We start from the raw sequence: 27,697 nt of genomic DNA on the forward strand, positions 1-27,697 counted from the left end.
CCTCAAGATCACGGGTCGCATGTTCTACTGACTGAGCCAGCTAGGCACCCTGAATCTGAATTTTTATTAGGAAACTGTAATGGCAAATCGGTTCATCTAAAGTGGCTAGTAGCCTGTTTTGGACCCTGTTACTTGCTACCTCAACAAAGCATAGTCTCATAGAAAGTAGAGAGTACATCTATCAGGCCTTACCTCCGGGATATGTGATGATTAACAGAATAACACTAAGGCTTTTAAATTCCTTGGAGAAAAATTACTTTGTAAATCAGATTGGTAGGCTTTTCAGGGCCTTGTTTTATTTGTTTTCTGAACTCTAAGATCATAATAAGATTCTTCTTATATTCTTACAGAAAGAGGATTTTGTGTACTTGGTGACCTTTGTCAGTTTGATCACGGAAATGATCCCCTGGTTGTTGATGAAGTTGCTCTGCCAAGCATGATTCCTTTCCCTCCACCTCCTCCTGGGCTTCCTCCTCCACCACCTCCTGGAATGTTAATGCCTCCGATGCCAGGCCCAGGCCCAGGCCCAGGCCCTGGCCCAGGCCCAGGCCCAGGTCCAGGTCCAGGTCCTGGCCACAGTATGAGACTTCCTGTCCCCCAGGGACATGGCCAGCCTCCGCCTTCTGTTGTGCTTCCCATACCAAGTAAGTACATGTTCATTAAGTATTTTGTCCTTTAGCAAAGAATTGTATTTAGAAGAACCTGTCTCTTCACTAACTTGATACTAGATTTAAAGTTTTTGAAAGAGTAGAATTTAGAATATATTCCTATAATTAAAATGTTATTCTTTATTCTATCCATTGTTGTATTAGATTATTTATAGTACCTTCAAAAAATCTTGGGTGTCAAAATCTTGCTAGTTGACAACATCTTAAGATCCAGTTGTTTTGAAGATGTCAGAAAAAAGAACATGCCAGTAGTTTAATGAAATTTCCTAGTCTTTAAAGAAAATCTCTTTCGGGGCGCCTGGATGGCTCACTCAGTTAAGCCTCCGACTCTTGATTTCGGCTCAGGTCATGATCTCAGGGTCATGAAATTGAGCCCTGCAGTGGGCTCCAAACTCAGCGGGGAATCTGCTTGAAATTTTCTCTCTTTGCTCCTTCCCCCACTCATGCGCCGCTCTCCCTCTTTCTCTCTCTTTCAAATAAATAAATCTTATGACAGTACATATGGTACACATATTATTCTACTTCTGTGTGTATTTGAAAATTTCCGAAATAAAAGACTTTAAAAATTATTTTAATACTCTTGAAGAACTTATAAAAAGATTTTATTTATTTGAGCGAGGGGGAGAGCAGATGTCCCTAAACTTTTTATTTTTGAAATTGTTATAGACTCATAAGAAGTTGGCAAAAATGGTTTAGCACGAACCCATGTACCTATCACCTAGCATTCCTGCATTAATATTCTTTATAGAATACATTAAAGTTGATAAAGGTTTGGAGACATTGGATACATTAGGTTCTTTTTTTATTTTTTTTATTTATTTGAGAGAGAGAGCAGGCAAGCGCACAAGCCAGGGGACAGGCAGAGGGACAAGCAGACTCCCCTCTGGGCAGGGAGCCCGATGCAGGGCTTGATCCCAGGACCCTGAGATAATGACCTGAGCCGAAGGCAGACGTTTAACTGAGCCACTCAGGCACCTGATACATAGATTTAACATTGTCATGTAAATGATAAAATTATGAAGCTCAACTAGAGATTTTATTCCCCAGATAAAAAAGCATCTTATTATATAGAAATTCTCACAATTAAAGATGTGATATGTGGGAATATTTCTATTTAAAAGTGAAACCCAAGAATGTCATTTTCCCCCAACATTTTGCTATGAAAAATTTCAAGCAAACTGAAAAGTTGAAATAATTGTACACTGAACACCCATATACTCACCATCTAGGTTCTGTGATTAATATTTTACTATATTTGTATTATCACGTATCTTTCTCTCTCTCCCATTATTATTTTTGATGCATTTCCTAGTATGTTGCAGACATCAGTACATTTAAACATGTTCCTAATGTTGTAGAACTTAAGAGTTCTATAGAACTCTACCATTATCCCAGGGGCGCCTGGGTGGCTCAATCTTAAGCGTCTGACTCTTGATTTTGGGTCAGGTCATGATCTCAGGGTGCTGGGATGGAGCTCTGCATTGGGCTCTGTGCTCAGTGCAGAGTCTGCTTGATGATTCTTTTTTCCTCTCCCTCTGCCCCTCCCCCTGCTCAAGTTTTCTCTCTCTCAAATAAATCAGTAAATCTTTTTTTTTAAAAAGGAGCTTACCATTATCCCAGAAAGATTGTTCAAGTGCTTTCTCAGCCATTTTTCACTCCCATTCCCCAGAGGTAACTGTCCTTTTTTTTCACCCTAGAATTGTTTTGTCTGTTCTAGAACTAAAATGTCATCTTAATTAATTATGCAACTTACAGTACTGAAGCCTGCATTTATCAAATTCCTTAATTCTGTTCTGTGCCAAAGTAGGTACTTTAATTATGACTATCCAAATTAGTTTTAGTATGGTGAGTATTTTTATTAGTTAGGAAACATTAATGCTCTACCTTTCTTCTTCTTCTTTTTTTTTTTTAATTCTTAGGACCACCCATAACACAGTCAAGCTTGATAAACAACCGTGACCAGCCTGGGACAAGTGCAGTGCCCAATCTTGCACCAGTGGGAGCAAGACTACCTCCTCCTTTACCCCAGAACCTCCTTTATACAGTATCAGAACGTAAGTAAATATTGCTTGACTTAAAATTGCTAGGGTATAGAAAAGCTAGTTTCAGTGTCATACTTTTAAAAAATACAATTTTTCTTCTTATGGACTGTACCATATAAAAATTATATTTGTATTCACAAGGCAATTTACTGTGTGATTATACTGTATGGCTGTATTTTATCTTGTGTGCTAATGGAAGAACAGGGCAAGGCCTTCTGCTATAAAGGAAGTAGCAACATTTAGTATCTTCTGAAGGACATGTATTTTGAAGCTTTAGTCTCTTATTCTAAAGGAAATTTATTTTGAAGCGTCTGTTCAAAAATTGTTCCTCTGATTGAATTTCAAAAACATAAGGCTTATCTTTTAAGAGTATACAAAAGGTCGGATAAAATACGCCGAATAATTATTTAACTTGTATGTTGGAGTGATGATAGAGAGCATCATTTAACTGTAATATTTAGTGGCAATGCTATTTATAACATTTATGTTTAACTATAATAATTTGTTCTTAAATCTTGGTTCTCTCTGATTTCTTAGGTGTTTTTGTCGTTTTTTTTAGTTTATTTAAAGCTTTTTAAAATATTCCTTTCTCCAGAAACAAAAATAAGGTAATTGGTTGTTAAAAATGTCAGATTATGGGGTGCCTGGGTGGCTCAGTCATTAAGCGTCTGCCTTTGGCTCAGGTCATGATCCTAGGGTCCTGGGATCAAGCCCCGCATTGGGCTCCCTGCTACACAGGAAGCCTGCTTCTCCCTCTCCCACTCCCCCTGCTTGTGTTCCCTCTCTCGCTGTGTCTCTGTCAAATAAGTAAAATCTTTTAAAAAAAAAAAAAATTGTGAGATTTTTTTTTTTTAGGATTTTATTTATTTGAGAAAGTGAGAGAGAATGAGGGGAAGAAGGGTCAGAGGGAGAAGCAGACTCCCCGCTGAGCAGGGAGCGCAATGTGGGACTTGAGTCTGGGATCATGACCTGAGCTGAAAGCAGACATTTAACCCACTGAGCCACTCAGGTGCCCCGAGATTTTTTTTATTTACAGAGCTATGTAGCTTTATGAATAAATTCATCTTTTGTGCAGTGTATTTATCATAAACATTTCTTCATTTTTATCATGTCATGGTAAGGCAATTCAGCAATATAATAAAGCCCAGGTTTAAATCCTGGTTCCATTACTTAACTGTCATTGTGACCGTAGGCAAGTTACTTCATTGAATCTCAGTTTTCTCTTCTGTAAAATGGGAATAATAATAACGTTACTCACCTCAAAAGCATATTTGAGGAATAAATGCATTAATACATCTATCTGGAATAGAACTTGGCATCTAGTAAGCTAAATATAAAGATTAGTTTTTATAATACTATGGTTACTATTGTTTCCTTAAATTGCAACTTTGCTGAAATCAAACATAATTATCTTCTCTTGAAGTGTCTACCTCCACTATCCCTGTGTGTCTTTATAAATTGAAATAACACCATCTAATCACCTAGAATTGAAACCTTGACATGATTGACTCATTGCTTTGCTTTATTTATATCTAGTTAATCAAAAAATCCTTTCTCTTTTTCTTTGAAATATCCCTTTCTATTCCTGCTGTGGCTTCTGCCCTCATCCACACTTGAATCACCTCACATTTGGGTTATTGCTATAATCTTCTTGACTCCATTATATTTCAGTCCCCCTCAGTCACACCATATAATGTTGCTAAGCTAATTTTCCTGAGAAAATGAATCAGAACAGTACCTCATGAGAACTCTGCAGTGTCCACAATTTTCCCCTAAATTACATATGTATGTTTTTTTATAAGTAGTCTCCCTGCCCAGCGTGGAGCCCAACACAGGGCTTGAACTCAAGACCATGAGATCCAGACCTGGGCTGAGATAAAGAGTCTGAAGCTCAGCCACAGACCTACCCAGGTGCCCCTCCTCCCAGACTACTGATGAACCCCTCCCTATAGTTTCTCTTTCTATAATATACCCTGCCCTTCTTGGTAATCTTTTTTCACTATACTCCCACATGTATATTCTCTGGTTAGGCCAGTTATACCTTTTCTGTGCCTCCATTGTGACTCAACTTTCTTTTTTTTTTTTTTTAAGATTTTACTTATTTGACAGACAGCGAGAGAGAGAGCACAAGCAGGGGGAGTGGGAGAGGGAGAAGCAGGCTTCCCACTGAGCAGGGAGCCTGATGCGGGGCTTGATCCCAGGACCCTGGGATCATGACCTGAGCCGAAGGCAGACGCTTAACCGACTGAGCCACCCAGGTGCCCTGTGACTCAACTTTCTTTTCCTGTCTTCACTCCTAGTAATCTGCTCTCTCTTCTCTTCTTTCAAAGCCTAAATCTTCTAAGTACATGGGGAACATTATTGCTCTGTTGTAAACTCCTACAGGACCAAAAAGCATTTATTACATAATGACATATAATTGCACACAGGCCCACTGTTAGATTTCTTTCATGTATGTTAATTTTATGTTCAGCTGAGCCTCGGAACAGGAACCACATCTTAGTATCTCACAGTCTTCTAACTACTATAGTGTCTTTTTATAGCGCATGTTTGTTTTACTGCTTCTCTCATTTTTTAGAGAAATTTTAAATGTAAACGTAAAGAAGATAGTATAATGCGTTCTCATATACTTATTACTCAGCTTCAAGATTTATCAATCCTGTATCATTTATTCTCCCCAGTTCATCTCTTAACATTATTTCTTAATGCCTTTGGACTTGTAAGTACAAAAAATGGATTATTTATCTGAGAGTTTGTTGCAGATGGCACATTTTCTTACTGTTAAATTTGCATTGTGACTCACGATAAAAATTCTGTTTTGAATTGTTTAAAAAGTGTGGCAATTACCATTTATTTTACTATTGTTAAATTTAACATCGTGACTCACCCTGTAAAAATTCCGTTTTGATTTTAATTTATAAAAATCTGGCAGTTACCATTATGACTTAGCTTCATATTCATTAATGGAGCAAGTATTTATTGAATGCCTTCTATGTGCCAGGCATTGTGCTACATGCTTGAGAGCCAACATGAAAAAAGGTAAACTTCATGTTACTTGAACACCATTTTTCTCTTTTTAAAAGCAAAAATATTTTGTGTAAAGGCCTTTTAATACATACAAGTTCCAAACTTCTGTTTCAGATGCTGGTAACATTTTTAAGAAAATTTGGGGGAGCATTGCAGTTAGCAACTTTTTATTTGCCACATTGTAGAATTGTATGTGAAAATATCTAGGGTCATTTCAATTTAAAAAATAAATTTTTACATTAAAATACAGGCTAAAAGACTATCCTTTTACCTTTGGTTTTCTGAAATGCTAATTACATTTTTTCCTTCTTTTTTGTCTCAGACCAGTAAAAGGTGATAACATCCTTTTGGCATTTGTGAACTACTGCTTTAGGGTATAGTCTCATATATTGCATCAGCGGTTTAAAGAGATTTAGTTGGTTGGCAACTGAATGTTTTGAAAGTTACAGAATTATTTGTATCAGACATATTTAAAACTTTGTACTATGCAAACTACTCTCTTCCTTATTTATTTTAAAGATTTATTTATTTTAGAGCAAGAGAGCGCACCCACGTGAGTGGGAGGGGGGGCAAAGGGAGAGGGAAAGAATCTCAAGGAGACTCCCCGCTGAGCTTGAAGGCTGATATGGGGCTTGATCTCATGACGCATGAGATCAGTACCTGAGCTGAAATCAAGAGTCAGACGCTTAACCGACTGAGCCACCCAGGAGCCCCTCTCTTCCTTTTTTAAAAGTTAAATTTTGGTTCTAAAATTTATAGAGAAATTTGAAAACGTAGGAGATAGTTTCTGATCTCAGTGTAAACAGTACAACATTTTTTTTTGGTGTAATGTAGTTTGTTATACATTTTTTTGTATTTTTCTATTCACCTGATTTAAAAAGGTTTTTTTTAAATTTCATTCTAGGCAGGTAAGTTAAATCTTTCAAATTGTTCAGGTATACTTTCCTCAATAATATGATCAGTAATTTCCAAAAAAATTAGAATTTCACTTCAAATGAAGTGTAAAAAACTATGTTTACAATGTATTAGCCCTCAAAGTTTAATAAGCTGGGAAAGTTTAAATTACGGATATTTTATTGTCAAAATTATCTTTAAAATTCATTACATAGAAAATGTTTATAAGTGGGATAGAGTGTATCAGATGGTATTTAGTTATGAAAATTTTGTCAGTAGAGACCTGGAATATACAGAGAAAAATGAAATCCGGATTTTTAGAGATAAAAATAGGAGTCTGCTCAATGCTAGGTACTGGGAATATACAGATGAATAAGAAATGATTCTTCTAAGAAGCAAAAAATTTAATAGTGGAAAAGAAATGTTTTTTAAAAAAACAAGTACAGTATATTTTGCTGTTATGACTGGATGAACAGAGTGGCTCAGAAATAGAGGTGACAAAGGAACTAATTCTGTCAAAAAAACTGTCATTTTGGCTGTGGTTATTACTTGTTTTGGAAAAGGCCAATTGAATATTAACAGAAGAAAAGAAATTATCCACATCATATAACTGGGCAGGATATCGATGGCTCATGGGAATGGTATTTAAAAGGTGATGTCAAATGGATATAGTTTAGAAAAAACTCTGAAATTTTGTTGTTTCTTGAATTAAAAATATCACAGATATCTGAAAAGGACTTAAATAATAGATGTAATTGAAATTTTATGGAAAGAGAACAATATCGTAACACCTATTAAAATCAACTATTTCCTCTGAAGTACTTAAAATATTTTACCCAAATTTGAATTAACCAACTCACTGTATACATTTTTGGTTTTCACAGTACCATTTTCAAGTATATTCTCTATTTTCCCTTAAATTCAACCAGTTTCTTAAGTTTATTTGAAGAAGACATAGTAGGAATATTTTATGATTGCTAAGCTCACTCTAATGAGTTTCTGAAAAAGTAATAGTAGAATATAATATTCTGTATTCTACAAATTGATTTTTAGGTTGAAGGAAGTTATAGTCTTCAAATGAATTTATGTAAATTATCTTTATCTTTCTGAAAATATATTTCCTCTTATCAATATGTAAAGTTAGTGAAACACTATATTCCTATTAAACTTAAAATTCCTTGTTTAATTCTGTGGAACATTTCTCAGTGCAGAATCATGGATTTTGATGTCTAGAGAAGTGTATCGATATCCAGTAGAGTCACTGAATATTGTTGGGGTTTCTCTCCCCTTGTGTTTTACTTTGGTTTGTCTTATATTCAATATCTTACTGCCCATTTCAACATACAGTTTCATCCAAAATACTTGTCATTGCGATACTTTTAATAAATAAACTTTCATCCTTTCGTTAAGTGACTATTGAGTTCCTACTACACACGTTTAGGCCTTGGAGCTTCAGATGGTGTGCCAGGTACCTTGGATTCTAATACAGAAGATACATGATAATTATGGCCAATAATTGGAAGGTGTAGCTTTTTTGTTTCCTAATTGAGCTTTTAGTTTAAAACTTAAGATTTTTTTCCTGGGAATACTTTAAATGACAAAATCAGGAAATTACAGAGTAGCTAAAATTTCAGTTTGCGTAAAGACTGTCTTCACCCGGCTAGAGTTAACATTAAGAATGTGAAAATTTTGCTCTCAGGCATGAAACATATATGAAAAACTTAAGATAGGAGCACGAACTTGGGATGTTTGTAGTTTGGAATTATCTGGTCACTCTCTATGCCCATCAGAACTAAACTGAATGAATATAAATTGTGACCAGCTCACCTTCACCATTATTGTAACCTATTTGATTTAAGAAAAACTTAATTTGGAAAATTTCAAATATACACAAAAGGAAAACAAATACTGCAGGAATCTTCAGGTACTCAGAGGCTTCAACACTCATCAACATAACATGGTTAATCTTACTTCATCTATATAACTCACCACTGACTTGATTATTTTAGAACCACCCCCAAACATAACATTTCATCAGTAAGAACTTAAGTATATATCTCTAAAAGATAAGGATTAAACACACACTATCACAATACTTTATCACACTCCCAAAATATTTACTGTTGTCAAATATCCAATCAGTGTTCATATTTCCAAATTGTATCATAGGTGTCCTTTCACAGCTGGTTCTTTGAAGCTGCATTCAACCAAGGTTATATATTACATTAAGAAGAGACCTTTCTTAAGTCTTTAAATCTATAATGATTTCCCTTACCTCTTTTTTGGTTTTTCCTTGGTTTTTGGTTTTTCCTTGACATTTATTTAAGAAACAGATCATTGTCCTGAAGAATTTTTTCACATTCTGATCTTGGCATATTGCTTCCGCTTGTGTCATTTAACACATTCTTCAGTCCTCTATATTTCCTGTAAATTGGGGGCTAAATTTGGAGACTTTAGATTCAGGTTGGTGTGGTTGGTTGGTTGTTTGTTTGGTCATGAATATTTTATTGATGTACTTTCTACTGCAGTATTTCATGATGTACATAATGTTGGGTTTTTTCCTTTGTTGTAAACATTGATCAGTGCGTACAGTTGTTTTCATTCTGGTACATCCATTTTAAAAGTTGCTCATGGTTTCAGCAGCCATTTGTGATCACTGCTTAGATTTGTTGTTTCATTAGGGGTTATAAAAGTGTGATTCTAATTCTGTAATTTCTTCTACGTTTATTGACAGGCATTCTGTGAAGTGAAACTCAGTAGTGTTAACCATTTGGTTAACTTGAAATGCAGTTTTTATAAAAGGATAAATACTTGTTTCCTTTCATTTGTTAGTTTTCAGAATAATGAATTACTGCTTTCCTTGTATCTTCCAAAGGGGATCATTATGAACTCATGGATTTTTAACATGTTTGATATGTTTCACCCCATTACATCCTTTTTGGTGTTCACATTGTTTCATCTTTGACCATGGGAGCCTCTTCATGTTGGCTCCTGCAGATTGTTTTGTTTTTGACACACCTAATTTTTTTTTTTTTTTAAGATTTTTTATTTATTTATTTGACAGAGACACAGCGAGAGAGGGAACACAAGCAGGGGGAGTGGGAGAGGGAGAAGCAGGCTTCCCGTGGAGCAGGGAGCCCGATGCGGGGCTCCATCCCAGGACCGTGGGATCGTGACCTGAGCCGAAGGCAGACACTTAACAACTGAGCCACCCAGGCGCCCCCACACCTAATGTTTGATAGTTGTCTTGCTTCTGGAAACACAAGTTGTATATATATATATATGACGGTATACCAGGTTTATCTTAATTTTCTGCCCAGACCTAGAATCAGCCTTTTGTCTAAGGAAGCTTTTTGTTTTTAAATAGTATTTAGAGATTGCAGTAGGTGTTGTTGAAGAACATCAGGCTTCATTTGAATAAATTAAATGCATGTTCTTTGTCACTCATGTTGAAGGGACATTGCACAAATTAGCCTTTAACTTTTCAATTCAGTTTGAGACAGTTATTAGTTAAATATACTGGGTACATTGAATGCTGTGTCAAAAACTTAAACCAGTCATATGGACTGAGAATGCACTTCCCCATTTTTCTCTTTAGTACACTCCTTCATTCTGCAGGAAATTCTGCACAGTAGGTCATTCTTACAACTATTTTTAGATTGTTGATATGTTAGATTGTTTTTGTAACGTAATGATTGAAAGAGACTTTTTAAATGTAAATATTGAAAGAATTGGTGCTAAGCGCAGAGTTTTGTGGTCTGTTGTACAGTATGATTTGTCACTTGACTCTTTGTTTCATATATAGGAAGAGAAGGATAGTAAAATTTAGCACATCTGTTTCCCTTCTATATTTTCTATGAAATCAGGTGGTTGCTTTATGGCTTGTTCTGTTAAAGTGTATTAAAAATCTTTTGGAAATTTATAACTTTTAAGGACATTCATTGGGTGTAAAAAAATTTCTAAATTCACTTTATTTTATCTTGAGCCACATAGTGAATGTCTGACTTTAGATATAAAGTATTGAGTAAATATTATAATAGGTCTCATGGGGGTAGTCAGTAAAACAGATACTAGTAAGTGACCAATGAAAGAAAAAAACTGCTCCTTGATACTTCTTTTTAAATCCTGTTCTACCAAATTTGACTTCATTGTGTCAGACATTCTTCCATTAATAAATGTGAGCACTAAATTTCCTTTATTTCAAAAAGTGTTTCCTCATGTCTGAGGTAATTTCATATGTACAGTGTTTGGTCTGTGTATCTGAGGTTTTGTCCCTTTTTTCTTTGTCTGTACTTGTTATCCACCTGCTAAGGGGTAGCAAGTTTTCACTATCTTGTTTAGTGTTTTTCTTTTGAACGTTTCTTACTCTCTATGAGGGTATCCTTGTGGGGGGTGTGTGTGTATGTGTGTGTGTGTTTTTTAATTTCTTTATTCTTTTTTCTGCCCTCAGATATGGGAGTATGTTTTGTGTGAACCTGAAATTATGTGAGTTTTAGGAGAAGAATTGTTTTTAATGGGTATGACAGTCTTCAAAACTGCATGTTTTATTGGATACAAGTTTCTACACGAATAATAGCTTAGGGCACCTTTGTCTGATAGTGTGATATGGTTGACTGTTCAGTTTTTTGTACAGTTAGCACATAGTTATTCACTTCAGATTATGAAAGATGGAGATTATACAGTCATACTACCTAATTCTTACTCTTTCTTTATACCTCAGTGCATCCTAACCAGTTGTATGTCCGTTTCTGGAGTTAGGAGGAATCTCAGTAATACCTTTCTCGACTGCCATTCACATTGGTGTACTTTTCTCTGTTCTTGGCTGAAGTCTCAGGAAGTAAGTCATTACCTGAGAAGCTTGTGACTCTCATTCCCAGCTGCCCTCCTGTTCTTTCCTCTGTAGGACAGCCCATGTACTCTCGTGAACATGGTGCTGCTGCATCTGAGCGACTTCAGTTGGGGACACCGCCTCCTCTGTTGGCAGCTCGTTTGGTGCCACCTCGAAACCTCATGGGATCCTCCATTGGGTACCATACCTCAGTCTCCAGCCCCACCCCTCTGGTCCCAGGTAAGCTTTGCTACAAATGGCCATCCACCTCTCTGATCTTTTGTACCACAGCTTGCCAGCCTAAGTGGTGACTGGCATCCTGATCTGCTGTCACAAATTCCCATTAAACCTCTTAGGTAGTTTTCTACCCTGTTTCTCTGCTTCTTTGATTTGTCCCTACTGGTTGATAGATGATGAGGCCTCCTGTGTGTCTGTTATCTCTGGTGTCCTCTATTTTGAGTTTTAATGCCTCAGAAACAAAAGTCATGCTAGTTCTTTGATTTCTAATCCAATAAATAGGAAGAGGATATCTACCTGAATGTTTTCTAATCAGTTATACATTTCAAGAAAAACTAGGTTAATTTTTTTAAAAACAAAACAAAACCATCTTGATTTCTTGCTGATCAAGGATGAACATGTCTTTTTTTTCCCCCCTCTGCCTTATGTGTGGACTGGCTGTGTATAATGTAGTGATTTCCTGAAAATTCTTCCCTCCTGCCTATGTGTACATGTTGAAGACCTGTGTGGAGTGCTTCGTGGGTGTCTCATGAGGTTTTTAACATTTCTCACTTTGCCTTTGGATCTCAGTTCATCGTTATTGACTTAAGGACTTTTAAGTTTCTAGGGGTTCTGTGTATTCTCAGGAATTAGAGAATAAGGTCATTTGATTATATAACTTCTTCAAAACTTTCTACAGCTATAGGAGATTTAACTATAGGAGATCTTCTGTCAAGACTACCAAGTAGTAACTGAAAACTTTTTTTTATAATTAATTTGCTGATCTTCTACTTAGAATCATAGAACTGATTGGCCATTATTAAGGATCTGAATGTCTCTTACCTTGTAGCTGAAACTTCCTATGAACGCCATAGAGATTTTTCCACTAAGAAAATAAAAAAGAGATACAAGGACTTCTAAAGCGCAGTGGGGAAAACCAGTGTCTTCACTTAATCTTTACTGTTCTTTGATCTTATGTAGGATGAAGAGGATATATACTATTTAGAGATGAACACTCTATTTCTTTAACACTAACAAAATAGTTATTTAGCAATAGAATTTTAAAAATTAAGTATTTTTAGAGAAAACAAAGGGAACGTGATAAAAGTGACATTGATGAGATTGTTGGTAGTAAGATCATGATTATGTTTAGACATATAAAATTTATCTTATTTAGCTGTTTGAAAGAAAGCATTTGAAATGTTTTATGTATGAAACCAGCTATTATATCTCCCTTTTAAAGTGTAGATAACCGAATTAGTAGATTGATTTTCCCCCTAATTAAAAGAGTACCTGGAAATTGGTGAGACATGGTAACTGAGGAAACTCAACCAATCCTTTATATATTGTATTCATGTATGTGCATGTTTCTCTTAAAATGTTCATTGATGTTAGGACTAGGTGATTAATATAGAGGATAAAAATGGCTAGGTACATAAATCTGGAAATACCTCTGTAATCAAGAATGGATCTCTGTATCTGTGTTTTGGGACAGGAGCATTTTCATTTCTTTCACTTCTAACAGGTATGTCTATATACTGTAATTCAGATATATATGTATAGGTTGATATATTTGTTGAAGAAAAAATTCATTTTTTGCAGTTGTTTATTAATGAGAAATTAACTTCTCTGATTTGTTACATGTTTTGTTGTTTTGTTTTCCCGCAGATACATATGAACCAGATGGTTATAATCCAGAAGCTCCTAGTATTACCAGTTCTGGTAGATCTCAATACAGGCAGTTCTTTTCAAGAACACAGACACAGCGCCCAAACTTGATTGGCCTAACATCTGGAGATATGGATGCAAATCCAAGAGGTGAGACTGCCTCATACTTTTCTTTGATGCTCTTGTTATACAGGAGTTGAGTATAGCATTTCAGACCTCACCAAAGTCCAGAATTACTTATACATTGTCTTTTTGAAGAGTGCTATGTAATCATATCAAGTAAATTTGTTTGAATAACTGTATCTCCAAATTTTATTTTAAAGCTATAATTAGAATATATTTATTTTAAAATAAAAATAATGCTTATATATATATATATATATATATATTTTAAAAGATTTTATTTATTTGACAGAGAGAGACACAGTGAGAGAGGGAACACAAGCAAGGGGGAGTGGGAGAGGGAGAAGCAGACTCCCCACTGAGCAGGGAGCCCGATGCGGGGCTCGATCCCAGGATCCTGGGATCATGACCTGAGCCGAAGACAGACGCTTAACGACTGAGCTACCCAGGGGCCCCAGTACTTATATTTTTTAATTGCTATTTTTGTAGATCTTTAGGCTGTTTTAGCTGTTTACTGGGCACAGTGTTAGATATTAGGTGTAAAGAAAGATGAAATGACATGCCTCTTGCCCTCAGACACATTGATCACTTAAGGGCCTACTTTGTATCATAAGAGCTGTGCTTCATACTAATAACTGAGAATCTGAAACACTGTAATAAAATCATTTGATCTTTTTTAGTATTTATGATTACAACCATATGTTAGGACCTTTGCAAAGCATAGTCACAAACCTTTAAAGACTAAATGTAAAAAAATAAAGACTAAATGCAAGCATTTACCTTTAATTATGGGTTGATGTCCTTCTTTTTACTCCCCTCTAAAAGATTGGGCTAGAAAGTTTGATGACATTCCAATTCTTCTTACTTATGTAGTTTGATCTGTAATATTTAATTTGAATTTGAATGACTGGTCATGGGCCATCCTGATTTAATTATATAGTGTCCATTTTCCTGTTCTTACCTTCTTTCCTAGCTTGCTTTTACTAACTTTTCTTTACTGCCATTAATATCAGTGTTACCACTACAGACTAACAGTTTTGTGTCAAGATGAAACCAAATGCTTTTATATGTATTATTATCTCTTGTATTCCTTTCCTACAACTAACTCCTTGAAAGTGGTACTATATTTATTCTCTTTTTACAGATAAAGACAGTGAGGGTTAGAGAGGTTAAAGATCTTGCCCAAGGTCACACAGCTATTAATAACAGAAGTGGAACTTGAACCCAGGTGTATCTAATTCTGAAGAATATGCTTTTACTTTCTGTGCTATAATGCATAAATTATTACCAGATTACTTGAAATTAGTGGGAAGATCATATTCTCAGAAATTCATGTTTTCCCTTTGCCACTAGTCTGGTCTTTGTATGCATTCATGTATAGTAATTCATGGCTAATCTCACTGAGGTAGAAGTCATGTGGTTTTTGTATAGCAGGCTTGGTTTGTCATGTTGGCAAGTCATCGAAGTTCTAGCTATACTTTCCTTTTATTATAAAACACTTCAGTAAAGAAAAGCACGACGCAATGTTAAGAGGTAATCATAACTGTTCTAGGGAAGATATAATGGCATCTCAAATTCTAGAATGCTTTATGCCATCACAATTGCTATCTCCTTCATTAGTCTTCTGAAAAGAAAGGCCATAACAGGGCAGAGATCATAGTTACTTTATTCACTAATTCAAGCATAAGGTCTAATAAAATTGTTGGAGCTATAGCAGCTGCTGAAGAAATGTATGTTAAATGAGTGAACTTGCCTCACAATTTCCCTGACTGTCACACAGTGAAATGGTATATACTTCCTCCACCCCTCATCCCTGCCCTAACAACTATCCCTACATGTTATTCTTTGCTGCTAGTTTTACTTTTGGTGGAGTTACTAAAGTTGAGAATATTCAGAGTATATCAGGCACAGATTTGTGTTACTTACTTTTTTATTCAACACACCTCTTCCCACCCACAGATAAGCCATTGTAAGGTCAGTTTCTTTTAGTCTTAAATGTTGTGTATGAAATATACCACTTTATAGTATTGGCTTTGGATTTTCCTCCCAACTTTTGAGTTTGAAAAATTTTAAACCTACAAAAAATTAAAAGAAGTATGATGAACATCTGAATACCTTCACTTAGGTTTACCATCTGTTACCGTTTTATCACCTTCGGGTGTGAGTACTTGCTTGTATACATGTACATTCCTCTCTTTCTCCTTTCTTCCCTTCTCCCTTCACATTTTTTTTTTTCTTGAACTACTTGAAAGTGTATTGTAGAGATTGTGCACTTTAGATCCTTTATTTTACATCCAAGAATAAGGTGTAGTCCTATATAAGCACAGTATCTTTGCTACACATAGGAAAATCATAATTTCATAATAATATCCTCTCTGGGTGAACTTTTTGTTGAATCACATCAGAATACAAATAATTTCACTATATTTATGGTGCTAAGTTTGCTTGCCTGAGATGATAATTGTTAGATCTCTCCTTTGTAGTGTAATCACTTGTGGAGTGGTACTTTGGCACCACAAATATCTTGTTCTCAGGGCACCTGGGTGGTTCAGTCGGTTAATCATCTGCCTTCGGCTCAGGTCATGATCCCAGAGTCCTGGGATTTAGCCCCCCATTGGGCTCCCTGCTCACCCAGGCAGCTGGGAGCCTGCTTCTCCCTCTCTTCTATCCCTCCCCCCATTCTTGTGCCCCTCCCCCTCTCGTGCACACTCTCTTTCTCTCAAATAAATAAAATCTTAAAAAAAAAAAAATTCTAAAAAAAAAAATCGTGGTTCTCTAACAATCTTTCACTGATTTTTTTTTTTCTTTTGTTGCATCCATTGAGGATCCTTGCCTGAATCAGTTATTACATTGGAGTTGCCTATGACTTTTTAAACTTGGATATTGTGTTTTGGATATTGTATTTTTAACAAAGGAGAAAAAGGAGGCAGTTGATAATTTTTTCTTGCTGTTAAGCATTTCTGAAAAGGAAATGGTAGTTGGGTGCTGTTCACTGTGCTTTTTTAGCTTTTAGGCTAAATATTTTAATCATTTGAAATTCCCCAAACACCATGCATTGTTAGTAATGTTAATTTTTGTTTCCAACAGCTGCTAATATTGTCATCCAGACTGAACCACCAGTTCCTGTTTCAATTAATAGCAACATAACCAGAGTAGTTCTTGAACCAGATAGCCGAAAAAGAGCTATAAGTGGTTTGGAAGGGCCGCTCACAAAGAAACCTTGGCTGGGAAAGTAAGATAATTTGCTACTTAGTAACATCTGATTGGTGTTTTTGTTATTTTTGTGTGCATTAGTAAATTTGAAAAATTAAGAGTTGTCATTAACCAATGATTTTCAAACTATGTGTCTCAAAGTTAGGGTTCCCAGAGGCATCATTGGAACATCTTAAAAATGGAAGAGCTAACAATATTAATAATAGATATTAGTAATTTGTATTTATTATATATAGACCTAGCTCAGTATTAAAAATTATTGAGACACTGGAAATGAAGAGAAAAGAAGAAAAACTTACATACTTTTGCAGAAGTTGAAAAACACTCCGTAAAAAAAATGATGTTCTTTCCTTGCTTTAAAGTTAGACTCCTTGGTAATTGTGGTGGATCTCTTTAGGATATGATTTTTATTCTTATTTGGGCCTCTTTCATTTTGTGATCTTTTGCTATTTAATCTTTTTTCTTTCTCTCCACCTGTTCTGTTCCCATGTAAAAGGAAGATGTGAAAATTATTTAGTAATTTCTGAAGAATGTTAAGTAATTTCTCAAGAATGTAAGAATGTCTTACAGATGACACTTCAATACATAAAAGCATAAATTATTTGTTGGCCTTTCTCGTGGCTAGGCATAAGGTGGGGGAATTAATCAAGATCTATTAATATTCTTTTCAGGCAAGGGAATAACAGTCAGAGTAAACCAGGATTCTTGAGAAAGAATCAGTATACAAACACCAAATTAGAAGTTAAGAAAATCCCTCAGGAATTGAACAACATTACCAAGCTCAACGAACACTTCAGCAAATTTGGAACTATTGTAAACATCCAGGTAAATGTGGCTAGGTTGGTGACAGAATTAATGTGGTTTTACGCATCTTTGAAATTACTCTTGTAAGTTCACTTTGCTTAAATGAGCCAGTAATTAGTCTGATTGTCTCTGCTAAGTGTTTTAAGCTCCACTGTATAGCTCTATGCCCAACTTTATGATGAAATTGTTAAGTTGAATTTGTTTTTTTATGCATTTGTTTCTTATCCACAACTTCTTCCTGAAAGACACAGAGTTAGCGTATTTTTGTTCATAGTGCTATCTCTGGACAAATGACTTTTTAATCTGCTTTAGTATTCTCACTAGGTAGGTGAGATTTTTGGTGATTTCTAAGATAGCAATTTTGTCTACTGAATGACTCATATTGTATTGAAATAGTAATTCGTTAAGGATGGTTCTAATCTTGAGAATTTTAGTCAGTGTAACATGTTATCTAATATCTCATAAATTGTAGCTTTTGTATTCTGTCTCCAATTTATGAATTTGTGGTTAAGTGTTATGCTGTGATTGAGAGTACTTGAAGGTCTCATTAATTTGCAGTTTCAGTTAGTCACCCCTGATGGTTAGTGTTGTCATTAAACCAAAATGTGATTTATATAACTGAGTTTAAGAAAGTAAGTAGTATTAGGAAATTTGATATTTCAAAGAACTCAAATCTTTTTGAAAGATTTTTTTTGAGAGATTTTTAAGCAGGTTTTGTCCCTGAATGTAGTACATGTTTAATTTTATAGATGATTGGAAATACATTAAACAAAAGTGAAAAAACAAATCACCTAAATAGCACTACTTTGCAATAACAATTATTAATATTTTAATGAAAAGACATACTATCTTTGTTTATATGGGAGAACACACATATGCACATTTACACATGTTCTCTTTTTATTTTTTTATTTACTTATTTATTTTTAAAGATTTTATGTATTTAACAGAGAAAGCGCAAGCAAGGGGAGCGGCAGGCATAGGGAGAGGGAGAAGCAGGCTCCCCACTGAGCAGGGAGCCCGACGTGGGGCTCGATCCCAGGACCCTGAGATCTTGACCTGAGCCGAAGGCAGACGCTTAACCAGCTGAGCCACCCAGGCGCCCCACATGTTCTCTTTTTAAAAATACTTTACACGCTTCAAGAATACAAAGTCATACCAAATGTCTCTGATTACTTTTTTTCTCTTACATGTTTCCTGGGGCATTATTATTTATGGCATTTAGAAAAATAAGATGGCTTAATGTAGTTTGGTAGATGAGTCTCGTCTGGTTTCCATAAAACATTCCATAGACTGGGTGGGTTAAACAACAAAAACTTATTTGGGGGGAAGTCCAAAGTTAAGGTGCTGGCCAATTTGGTTCCTGACAAGGGTTCTCTTTCTGCTTTGCAGATGGCCACTTTCTTGCTGTGTCCTTGAATTGTGGAAGGGGAGAGAGAGCTCTTCCTCTTTCTATAAGGCTTCCAGTACCATCTGATTAGGGCCCCACTGTTATGACCTCATTTAACTTTAATTATTTCCTAAAAGCCCTGTCTCCAAATGTAATCACGGTGGGGGGTTAAGATTTCAACATAAGAATTTGGGAGGGGGGTTATAAATCAGTCCCTAGCTATAGGCCATCATTTATTTACTGTTCTTTGTTTTTGGGAATTTCTTTTGTTTCTATTGCTTTATATAAAAACAGTGCTGTGGTGAGCCACCTTGTTGCTGCACCTTCATTATTTTTTTATGATGCATTGCTGAATTAAAGGGAATTTTAAGACTTTTTATTTGAGCTGCCAAATTGTTCTCCAAAAGGGTTGTGCCAATGGGTACTCCTAAATGCACTGTATGAAGCCTCATCAACACTGTAATATGGATCCATTAAAATTTTTTTAGCCCAGTTTCGTAAGTGAAAGATTATACTTGTTTTAATTTGCTTTTTTTAAATAGGTTTCTAATTTATATAGATCTTTTGTAGGGTTTTTTTGGATATGCCTATTGTCTTTGCCCATTCTTTATGAAAGTATTTACAGTAGTGCTTTTCTAAGCCACTGCTTGTCATATATATTAAAAATACTTTTTCCATTCATCATTCAGTTTAGGGCATATGTGGACTGACAGATTTTAAAATTTTATGTGGTAGAATCTACTGTTCTTTGTCTTTATGGATCCAACTTTTATATGTATGCATAAAAAGGTTTTCCAGACACTCAGATTATACAGATATCCACCCTTTTTTCCTTTGTGTTTTTATCAGGTTTTTTGTTTATTGTAAAATAGTTTCTTTTTCTGGAGTTTATTTGAATGTAAGATATCTGGGAGGGATCTAACAACTTTTCCCCAAGTGGTTAGGTAACGTTACTAGGATTATTTGTTGAATAATATTATATTTTTTATGTATAATTTTGGAAAATATGCATATTATCTCTTAGAGGATGGAGAACTTTATTTACAAAGTATTCAGAATGGATTTCCGCAGGCTGTTCTCTGCTTTTGAATTCTTTATCAATAATTTACTTGAATTTAACTATTCGTTAATTTCTGTGGGGTTTTTTGTTGATGCTTTTGTTTTTTCTTACAGGTTGCTTTTAAGGGAGATCCAGAAGCAGCCCTCATCCAGTATCTTACTAATGAGGAGGCCAGGAAGGCCATTTCCAGTACTGAAGCAGTTCTAAACAACCGATTCATTCGAGTTCTGTGGCATAGAGAAAATAACGAGCAGCCAGCACTACAGTCTCCAACACAGCTACTCCTGCAGCAACAGCAAACACTTAGTCACCTGTCACAGCAGCACCATCATCTGCCACAGCACCTTCATCAGCAGCAGGTGCTGGTGGCCCAGTCTCCTCCCTCAACGGTACATGGGGGTATCCAGAAGGTAATCCACTGGTTCACAGAGAATGAGAGGTCCTCTGGTCCCACCCTCTATCTAGATCGTTGTTTCTGTTTGGGTCCTTAGGTCTTCTACATTAAAGCCACTCAGTTTTATCTACAGACAGCAGCATCTCACTCCTGAGAACTTATTAGACATGCAGTTTCTTGGACCTCACCTCAACTTACTCAGTTGGAATCACTATGGTTGGGGCCTAAGCAGGCTCTCCAGATGATTCTTAGGAACCGTAAAGTTTGACAAGTGCTGTTCTTCTACTGGAATTGATTACCTGGGTACAAATTCCTGGGCCTTATCTCCCCAAACTTATAGTCAGTCTCTAGATATGAGGTGCATAAATCTACATGTTAAAGAAGTACCCTTAGTGATTCTTCTCAGCAGTAAAATATAGTAACTGTCCACTACCAAACAACTCTGAATCTAGAACTTTTGCTTTGTTTTGTGTTAGAATCAGTCATCTTTGTACCCACTCTTCTGTCTTAATTTTTCCATGTAGAAAACTCTTTTAAAAAGCTCTTAAAACTTAACTGAAATGTAACCTCCAAGAAAATGGGGATTCCGTCTATTCATTCTGTCTTCCATGCCTAAAACAAGGCCTGGCTCACAATACACTTGAGTGAATAGACGAAGGAAAGAACAAACTACTATGCACTAGAGCCATTCCAATATTGATGATAATGATAACTTTTTCCTAGTGTTCTCTTGTTTCAGTTAAATGCATTCAGATTTTTAAAAAGGATTTCTTACCGTACATAGTCTTCTTTTTTTTTTTAAAGATTTTATTTTTATTTATTTGACAGTGTGAGAGGGAACACAAGCAGGGGGAGTGGGAGAGGGAGAAACAGGCTTCCTGCAGAGCAGGGAGCCCGATGCGGGGCTTGATTCCAGGACCCTGGGATCATGACCTGAACCGAAGGCAGACGCTTAATGATACAGACGCGCCCGCCCCCCTTTTTTTAAAAAGATTTTTACCGTACATAGTCTTAACTCCAGTCATCATCCTTTTTATTTGCACCTAAGCCTGGATTTCTTTTGTCTGTTACACTTCATGTTAGAGCCCAAAGGCAAATGCTTCCCCTAGATGTTGGCCAAATGGTGTATAAAAGTGATACTGTCAGCTTTATGATCTATTAGACCCTGTTCTGTTATTGTTATAAGCTACCATCAGTTAAAACCCCCAAATCCCTTAAAGGGAACATTTAAAAAATTATTAGAGATTTTTATCTGTACGAGCATATATACGTATATGCATGCGTTTTTATCCAGATGAGCATATATGCATATATGCGTGCATTTTGTTATGACATTTTTCAGACATCCATAGAAGTATGGATAATAGCAATCGTTTGTATATGTACCACTTAAAAAATAAAACCTTACAGATAATTGAAGCACCTTCCCTTCTCATTTCTTTATTTTCTTCCCCATTGTAATCACCACCCTGAATTTGTATCATTCCTGGGCATTTTAAAAACTTATACCACATATGTGTTTATTTTGTGTGTGCAGATAATGAGTAAACCACAGACATCGGGGGCCTATGTTCTTAACAAAGTTCCTGTTAAACATCGTCTTGGACATGCAAGTGGTAACCAGAGTGATGCATCACACTTACTGAATCAGTCAGGTGGTGCTGGAGAGGATTGCCAGGTATGTATTTCTGCGATCCTCAGATATATTTAAAGCTGTTCAGCGACACAGAGAAATTAAGAAATTGACTTTCATCCAGATTTGTAGTGTCTTGTTTCTTCAATCAAGGTAAATGTGAGAGCTAACCTAAGTGTGGCAGGTATACTTCTCTAATTTCCATGATTCTGCCAAAAATTGGCTAAATTTTTTTTTCCTATTCAAAGCAAAGTAGGAATTTGAGAATTTTAGCCATTTATTAATAGATGTCTTAGTCCATTTCTTTTCCTCTTTAAGTAAGAACTTAATGAAGAAGATTCTGTTGTAATCAGAAGTCAAACTTTGGAACGTATTTTAAGTAGTTTCTTTGCTTTTAGGAATATATCTGTACAGTGACTTTCCACAATGGTGATTATTTCAAAGAGGATCTGAAAAATTCTGAAAAAGAACAAGGGAGGACTAGCCCTACTAGACATTAAAAAATATTATGAAGTCTGTATAACCAAGTCAGTTGGCACGTGGGTAGACCAACGGAACAGAATAAAAGATGAGAAATAGACTTACTGGCAAATAGGAATTTTTAGATGTCAAAACAGTATCTTAGGTCAGTGGGGAAAATACAGAGGTTTTGATAAATGGTGTTTGGATAACTGGCTAGCCATATAGAAAAGATAAAATTAGATCCATTTTTAAAATTACATAATAAACTAGGATAATTTCTAAAAAGATCTTGAGATTTAGATGCCGATGGAAATGCTAAGTGGTACAACCCCCATGAAAGCAAATTTGGCAGTGTCTGGCAAAATTATGTATGCATTTATTCTAAACCAGTAATCCTCCTCAAAATGTATGCCAAAAGTACATTTGTCAAACTGTGAAAAAATATATGTACAAGGCTAGTAATTGTAGACTCTTTATGATAGCAAAGGACTGCAAACAACCCAGATGCCCATCAATAGGGGACTAGTTACTTAAAATGTAGTAGTACATCCATAGAACAGCGTATATGCAACTTTACAATGGTATGAGGAGTATCTTCACATGAACCATGAGGTGATCATCAGGCTATATTAGGTAAAAAAAAGTTAAATGGAACAAAACATACATAGTCAGCCCTGTTAGTATAAACAAGTAGGTCCCATGAACACATAAATATTTGCTTATTAACAGAAACAAAAATTCCTAAAATTAAAAGAATTTCTTTTAATTCCTAAAATTTAAATCTTGGTGATTACAGCAAGAATAGAAGAAACTAGACAACTTTGACTATGTCTTGTTTTAGAGATTTGTCTTGGAACCATGTAAATGGTGAATGCAGTTATAAAATAAAATGAAAAAAGTCATCTCAAAATTAAAAAGAAAAATGAAACAAATTAACAATGTTTGCATAAAAGGTACTTTAAAACACAGTTATTTGACTATAGATCGTAGTGAGATAAGCCCTGAGGACAAAAAGCAATTTTTAAAAAATATTTATTTGAGAGAGAGAAAGAGAGAGTGCGTGTGCATGAGCTTGAGCACGTGGGGGGGGGAGGGGCAGAGAAAGGGAGAGAGAAACCCAAGCAGACTGCACTGAGCTTGGAGCCTGACTTGGGGCTCAATCCCACAACCCTAAGATCCCGACCTGAGCTGAAACCATGAGTTGGACACTTAACCAGCTCTACCACCCAGGCGCCCCACAAAAAGCAATTTTAAAAAGTATTTTTCAGCAGTCATGTTGTTGGCAGCATTGTTATTCTGAAACTGGTTTGTGAGCATTGCAGGATAAATCAAATGAATTATATTGTTGTCACTGACAACTGAGATAAATTAGTGTGGTTGAAAAGAAGTGTACAGTAGATGAGATTAAAAACACTGTAGTCCTGCTTTGAATTGAAAGTATGGTTGATCCTTGAGCAACATGGATTTGAATTGTGCCAGGTCCACCTGAACATGGATCTTTATTATTTATTTATTTATTTATTTATGGTTTTATTTAAATTCAAGTTAACATATAGTATATTATTAATTTGGGGGTAGAATTTAGTGATTCATCAGTTGCATATAACCCCCAGTGCTCATTACATCTAGTGCCCTCCTTAATGCCCATCACCTAGTTATCCCACCACCAACCCACCTCCCCTCCAGCCACCCTCTGTTTGTTTTCTATAGTTAAGGGTCTCTTTGTTTTTACACTATTTTTTTTTTCCTTCCCTTCCCCTATGTTCATCTGTTTTGTTTCTTAAATTCCACATATGAGCGAAATCATACCGTATTTGTCTTTCTCTGACTTATTTTGCTTAGCATAATACATTCTAGTTCTATCCGCATTGTTTCAAATGGTAAGATTTCATTCTTTTTTTTTTTTTAAAGAATTCTTTTGCTGGTACACAATTATGTGTTTAAACTTATTCAGACAAGTTTTTTTTTTTTTAAGATTTTGTTTATTAGAGAGAGATAGAGAGAGCATGAGCAGGGAGGAGGGAGAAGAAGGCTCCCCACTGAGTAAGGAGCCCTATGTGGGTCTCAGGATCTCAGGATCCTGAGATCATGACCTGAGCTGAAGGTAGACGCTTAACCAACTGAGCCACCCAGGTGCCCATAAGATTTCATTCTTTTTGATAGCTGAGTATATATATTTATAAATACCACATCTTTATCCATTCATCCATTGATGGACATCTGGGCTCTTTTAAACATAGATTTTTTAAATAATTACAGTAAAGACTGTAAATGTATTTTCTCTTATGATTTTCTAAACATTTTCTATAGCTTATCATAAGAATACAGTATGTAACATACAAAGTATGTATTAATTGACTGTTCATGTTATCAGTAAGGCTTCTGGTCAACAGTAGGCTATTAAGTTTTGGGGGAGTCAAAAGTTAAATAAGTGGATTTTTGGCTGTGGGATGGGGGGTCAGCACCCCTTAACTCCTGAGTTTTTCAAGGATCAACTGTACTGATAGAAATTCAGATAGTTTTATCTTAAAAAACAAATAAGCAGTAAAAAACTCTAGAACATTTCTTAAATCTGCTCACTGGAAAGATCTAGAAATAATAATCATTCCAAGGGTAATTACCCCCTGCACTCAGAGGAGCCAGGGGTTCTTGAAGAAATGGCTCTCCTCGGATTTGGGGCTGACAGTATTCCAGATGATCATAGAATATTTTATCCAGCCAGAAAATGAAGTTGTCAGAGATTTCTAGAATCCTGTCAAAGAATGAGAAATTGTCATAAAGGCTCTAGATCTACTCACTAATTTAAAGGAAATTCATAGGACAGCAGAACATGTTACCAGAGTATCGTATAATTCTGTGGTGAATATTGCAGGATGAGTGACGTGGTTTCTTCAGCAATTTGCAAGGAAAAAAAAGAGATGGGAAATGAAACAGTATTAAAGGAGACTTAAAAGAGATATAACCAGTTGCAGTAGATGGACCTTAATAGATCCCAATTCAAATGGGGAAAAATGTTTAGAAAATTATAATACAGTCTTAGGATGTGAATATCTAATCATATTAAGGAGTCATTATCTTTTAAGTGTGATGATGGTATTGTTATGTTTATTTATTTATTTATTTTTAAAGATTTTATTTATTTGACAGAGAGAGACACAGCAAGAGGGGGAACACAAGAAGGGGGAATGGGAGAGGGAGAAGCAGGCTTCCCACTGAGCAGGGAGCCCGATGTGGGGCTCGATCCCAGGACTCTGGGATCATGACCTGAGCCGAAGGCAGACGCTTAATGACTGAGTCACCCAGGCGCCCCTATTTATTTATTTATTTTAAAGATTTTATTTATTTGACGGAGAGAGACACAGCGAGAGAGGGAACACAAACAGGGCGAGTGGGAGAGGGACAAGCAGGCTTCCCGCGGAGCAGGGAGTCCGATGCGGGGTTTGATCCCAGAACCCTGGGATCATGACCTGAGCTGAAAGCAGACGCTTAACAACTGAGCCACCCAGGCTCCCCATATTGTGGTTATGTTTAAAAAAGGGGTTTTTATCCTTTAAAGATACAACTGAAATATTTACAGACAGAACAACATGGTGTTTGGTATGAATGTGGAGTTGGGGACTTAAGTAAAACAAGATTATAGTGGTCTTCCCTTATCTACAGGGTATACTTTCCAAGATCCCCAGTGGATGCCTGACACCATAGATAGTACCAAAACCTATATATATACTATTTTTTTTCCTGTATATCCCTATGCATAATAAAGTTTAATATATAAATTAGGCACAATGAAATGAATAACAACAATAATAAAATGGAACAGTTATAACAATATACTTTAATAAAAGAGAGGTCACTCTCAAAATATTGTACTGTACTCATCTTTATTCATGTGATGTGAGATGATAAAATGCCTACATGATGAGGTAAAGTGAGGTGAATGATACAGGCATTGTGACGTAGTGTTAGGCTACTGATGACCTTCTGATGAGTCAGAGGGTCATCTGTTTCCAGACCACAGTTGACCTCACGTGTAACTGAAATTATTGAAAGCCAAACTGTGGATAAGGGGGAACTAATGTATTTTATGTCCCGATAATTGTTGGTGCTTGGTGATGGATACATCAAATTGGTAATATAACTCTTTTGTTTCAAAAATTCTATTATAAAAAGATACCGGGGCGCCTGGGTGGCTCAGTCGTTAAGCGTCTGCCTTTGGCTCAGGTTATGACCCCAGGGTCCTGGGATCAAGCCCCGCATTGGGCTCCCTGCTCAGCGGGAAGCCTGCTTCTCCCTCTCCCACTCCCCCTGCTTGTGTTCCCTCTCTTGCTGTGTCTCTCTCTGTCAAATAAATAAATAAAATCTTTAAAAAAAAAAAAAAGATACGAAAACAAAGACAATTTTACAGATTTGGAAGTCAGACAGCCCCGACTGACTTGACCTGCCTCTTACTGGCTGTATTAGATAACTCGGGAACATTGGTTCCCTTTTCAATAAGTTGAGTTGCTGTGGGGCTTGAAAAATTTCCTGTTAGTAAAGCATGGAAGGGGAGTGTTTAATACATACTAAGTGCTCAGTAAATTGTAGGTGTTGCCATTTTTTTTTTTAATAAAAACATAAATTTCAACTATGTAGGGTTCCTACAGTACCTCAGAGACTCTTGTGTAGTTAAAGTAGCTTAATTTTGAGGACAGTTAACTATTGTATGATTGAGAGAAGTTTTGTATTTGGTTATGAATATTTAATGATATTATTTACACAGTTGAGTTTTCTATGAACTTCTCAATATTATATTCTGTGTCCCTTATATCATACATTTAATTAAAAAATAAAAGAGGAGCATGTGTTAGGAAAGACTTGAACCAGAGAGATTGTACTATACCATGTAGTTCTGCTAAGCCTTAGGGAAGACTAACTGGAGAGTGGTCTGTTCAGAAGGGGAAAGGAATCTAAATACCAAAACCAGCACGGTAGAGATGACCACCACTTTGCTCAGATCTGTGATCTAACTACTTATGTTTGATTATTACATTTGATTAAATGTAATAAGATTATGATTACAAAGTACCTTAATCCTGTGTTAGGTGATTTGAAGGAGGGTTTAAGGAAACAGGAGTAATTCTGTGATCAAATGTCTTAATTAGTCTTAACCTAGAAGGAGGGAAAACTAGAATGAGGCTAAAGCTGTAATTGGTAAAGAAGCTGCAGTCATTCCTGTTAGTCAGGTTAGAGAGATACTTAGTCGTTTTTACTGTTTAGATAGTATTCCTCTTTTTTG

At 35.9% G+C, this 27,697-nt stretch overlaps 1 protein-coding gene across 2 annotated transcripts in view; it reads left to right on the top strand.

The window, feature by feature from the left end:
* RBM27 (RNA binding motif protein 27) overlaps window positions 1–27,697 on the top strand; it is a 72,385-nt gene that overhangs the window by 23,648 nt on the left and 21,040 nt on the right. For both annotated transcript variants that reach the window (XM_021702212.2, XM_044917157.1), the window contains exons 7-14: window positions 351–644; window positions 2,588–2,722; window positions 11,535–11,699; window positions 13,344–13,493; window positions 16,554–16,698; window positions 17,351–17,504; window positions 20,047–20,343; window positions 21,865–22,005. In XM_021702212.2, coding sequence (XP_021557887.1) covers window positions 351–644; window positions 2,588–2,722; window positions 11,535–11,699; window positions 13,344–13,493; window positions 16,554–16,698; window positions 17,351–17,504; window positions 20,047–20,343; window positions 21,865–22,005 — 1,481 coding nt within the window. The remainder of the gene's footprint in view (window positions 1–350; window positions 645–2,587; window positions 2,723–11,534; window positions 11,700–13,343; window positions 13,494–16,553; window positions 16,699–17,350; window positions 17,505–20,046; window positions 20,344–21,864; window positions 22,006–27,697) is intronic.

Source organism: Neomonachus schauinslandi, chromosome 7, assembly GCF_002201575.2.
Source record: "Neomonachus schauinslandi chromosome 7, ASM220157v2, whole genome shotgun sequence".
Lineage (NCBI taxonomy): Eukaryota > Metazoa > Chordata > Mammalia > Carnivora > Phocidae > Neomonachus > Neomonachus schauinslandi.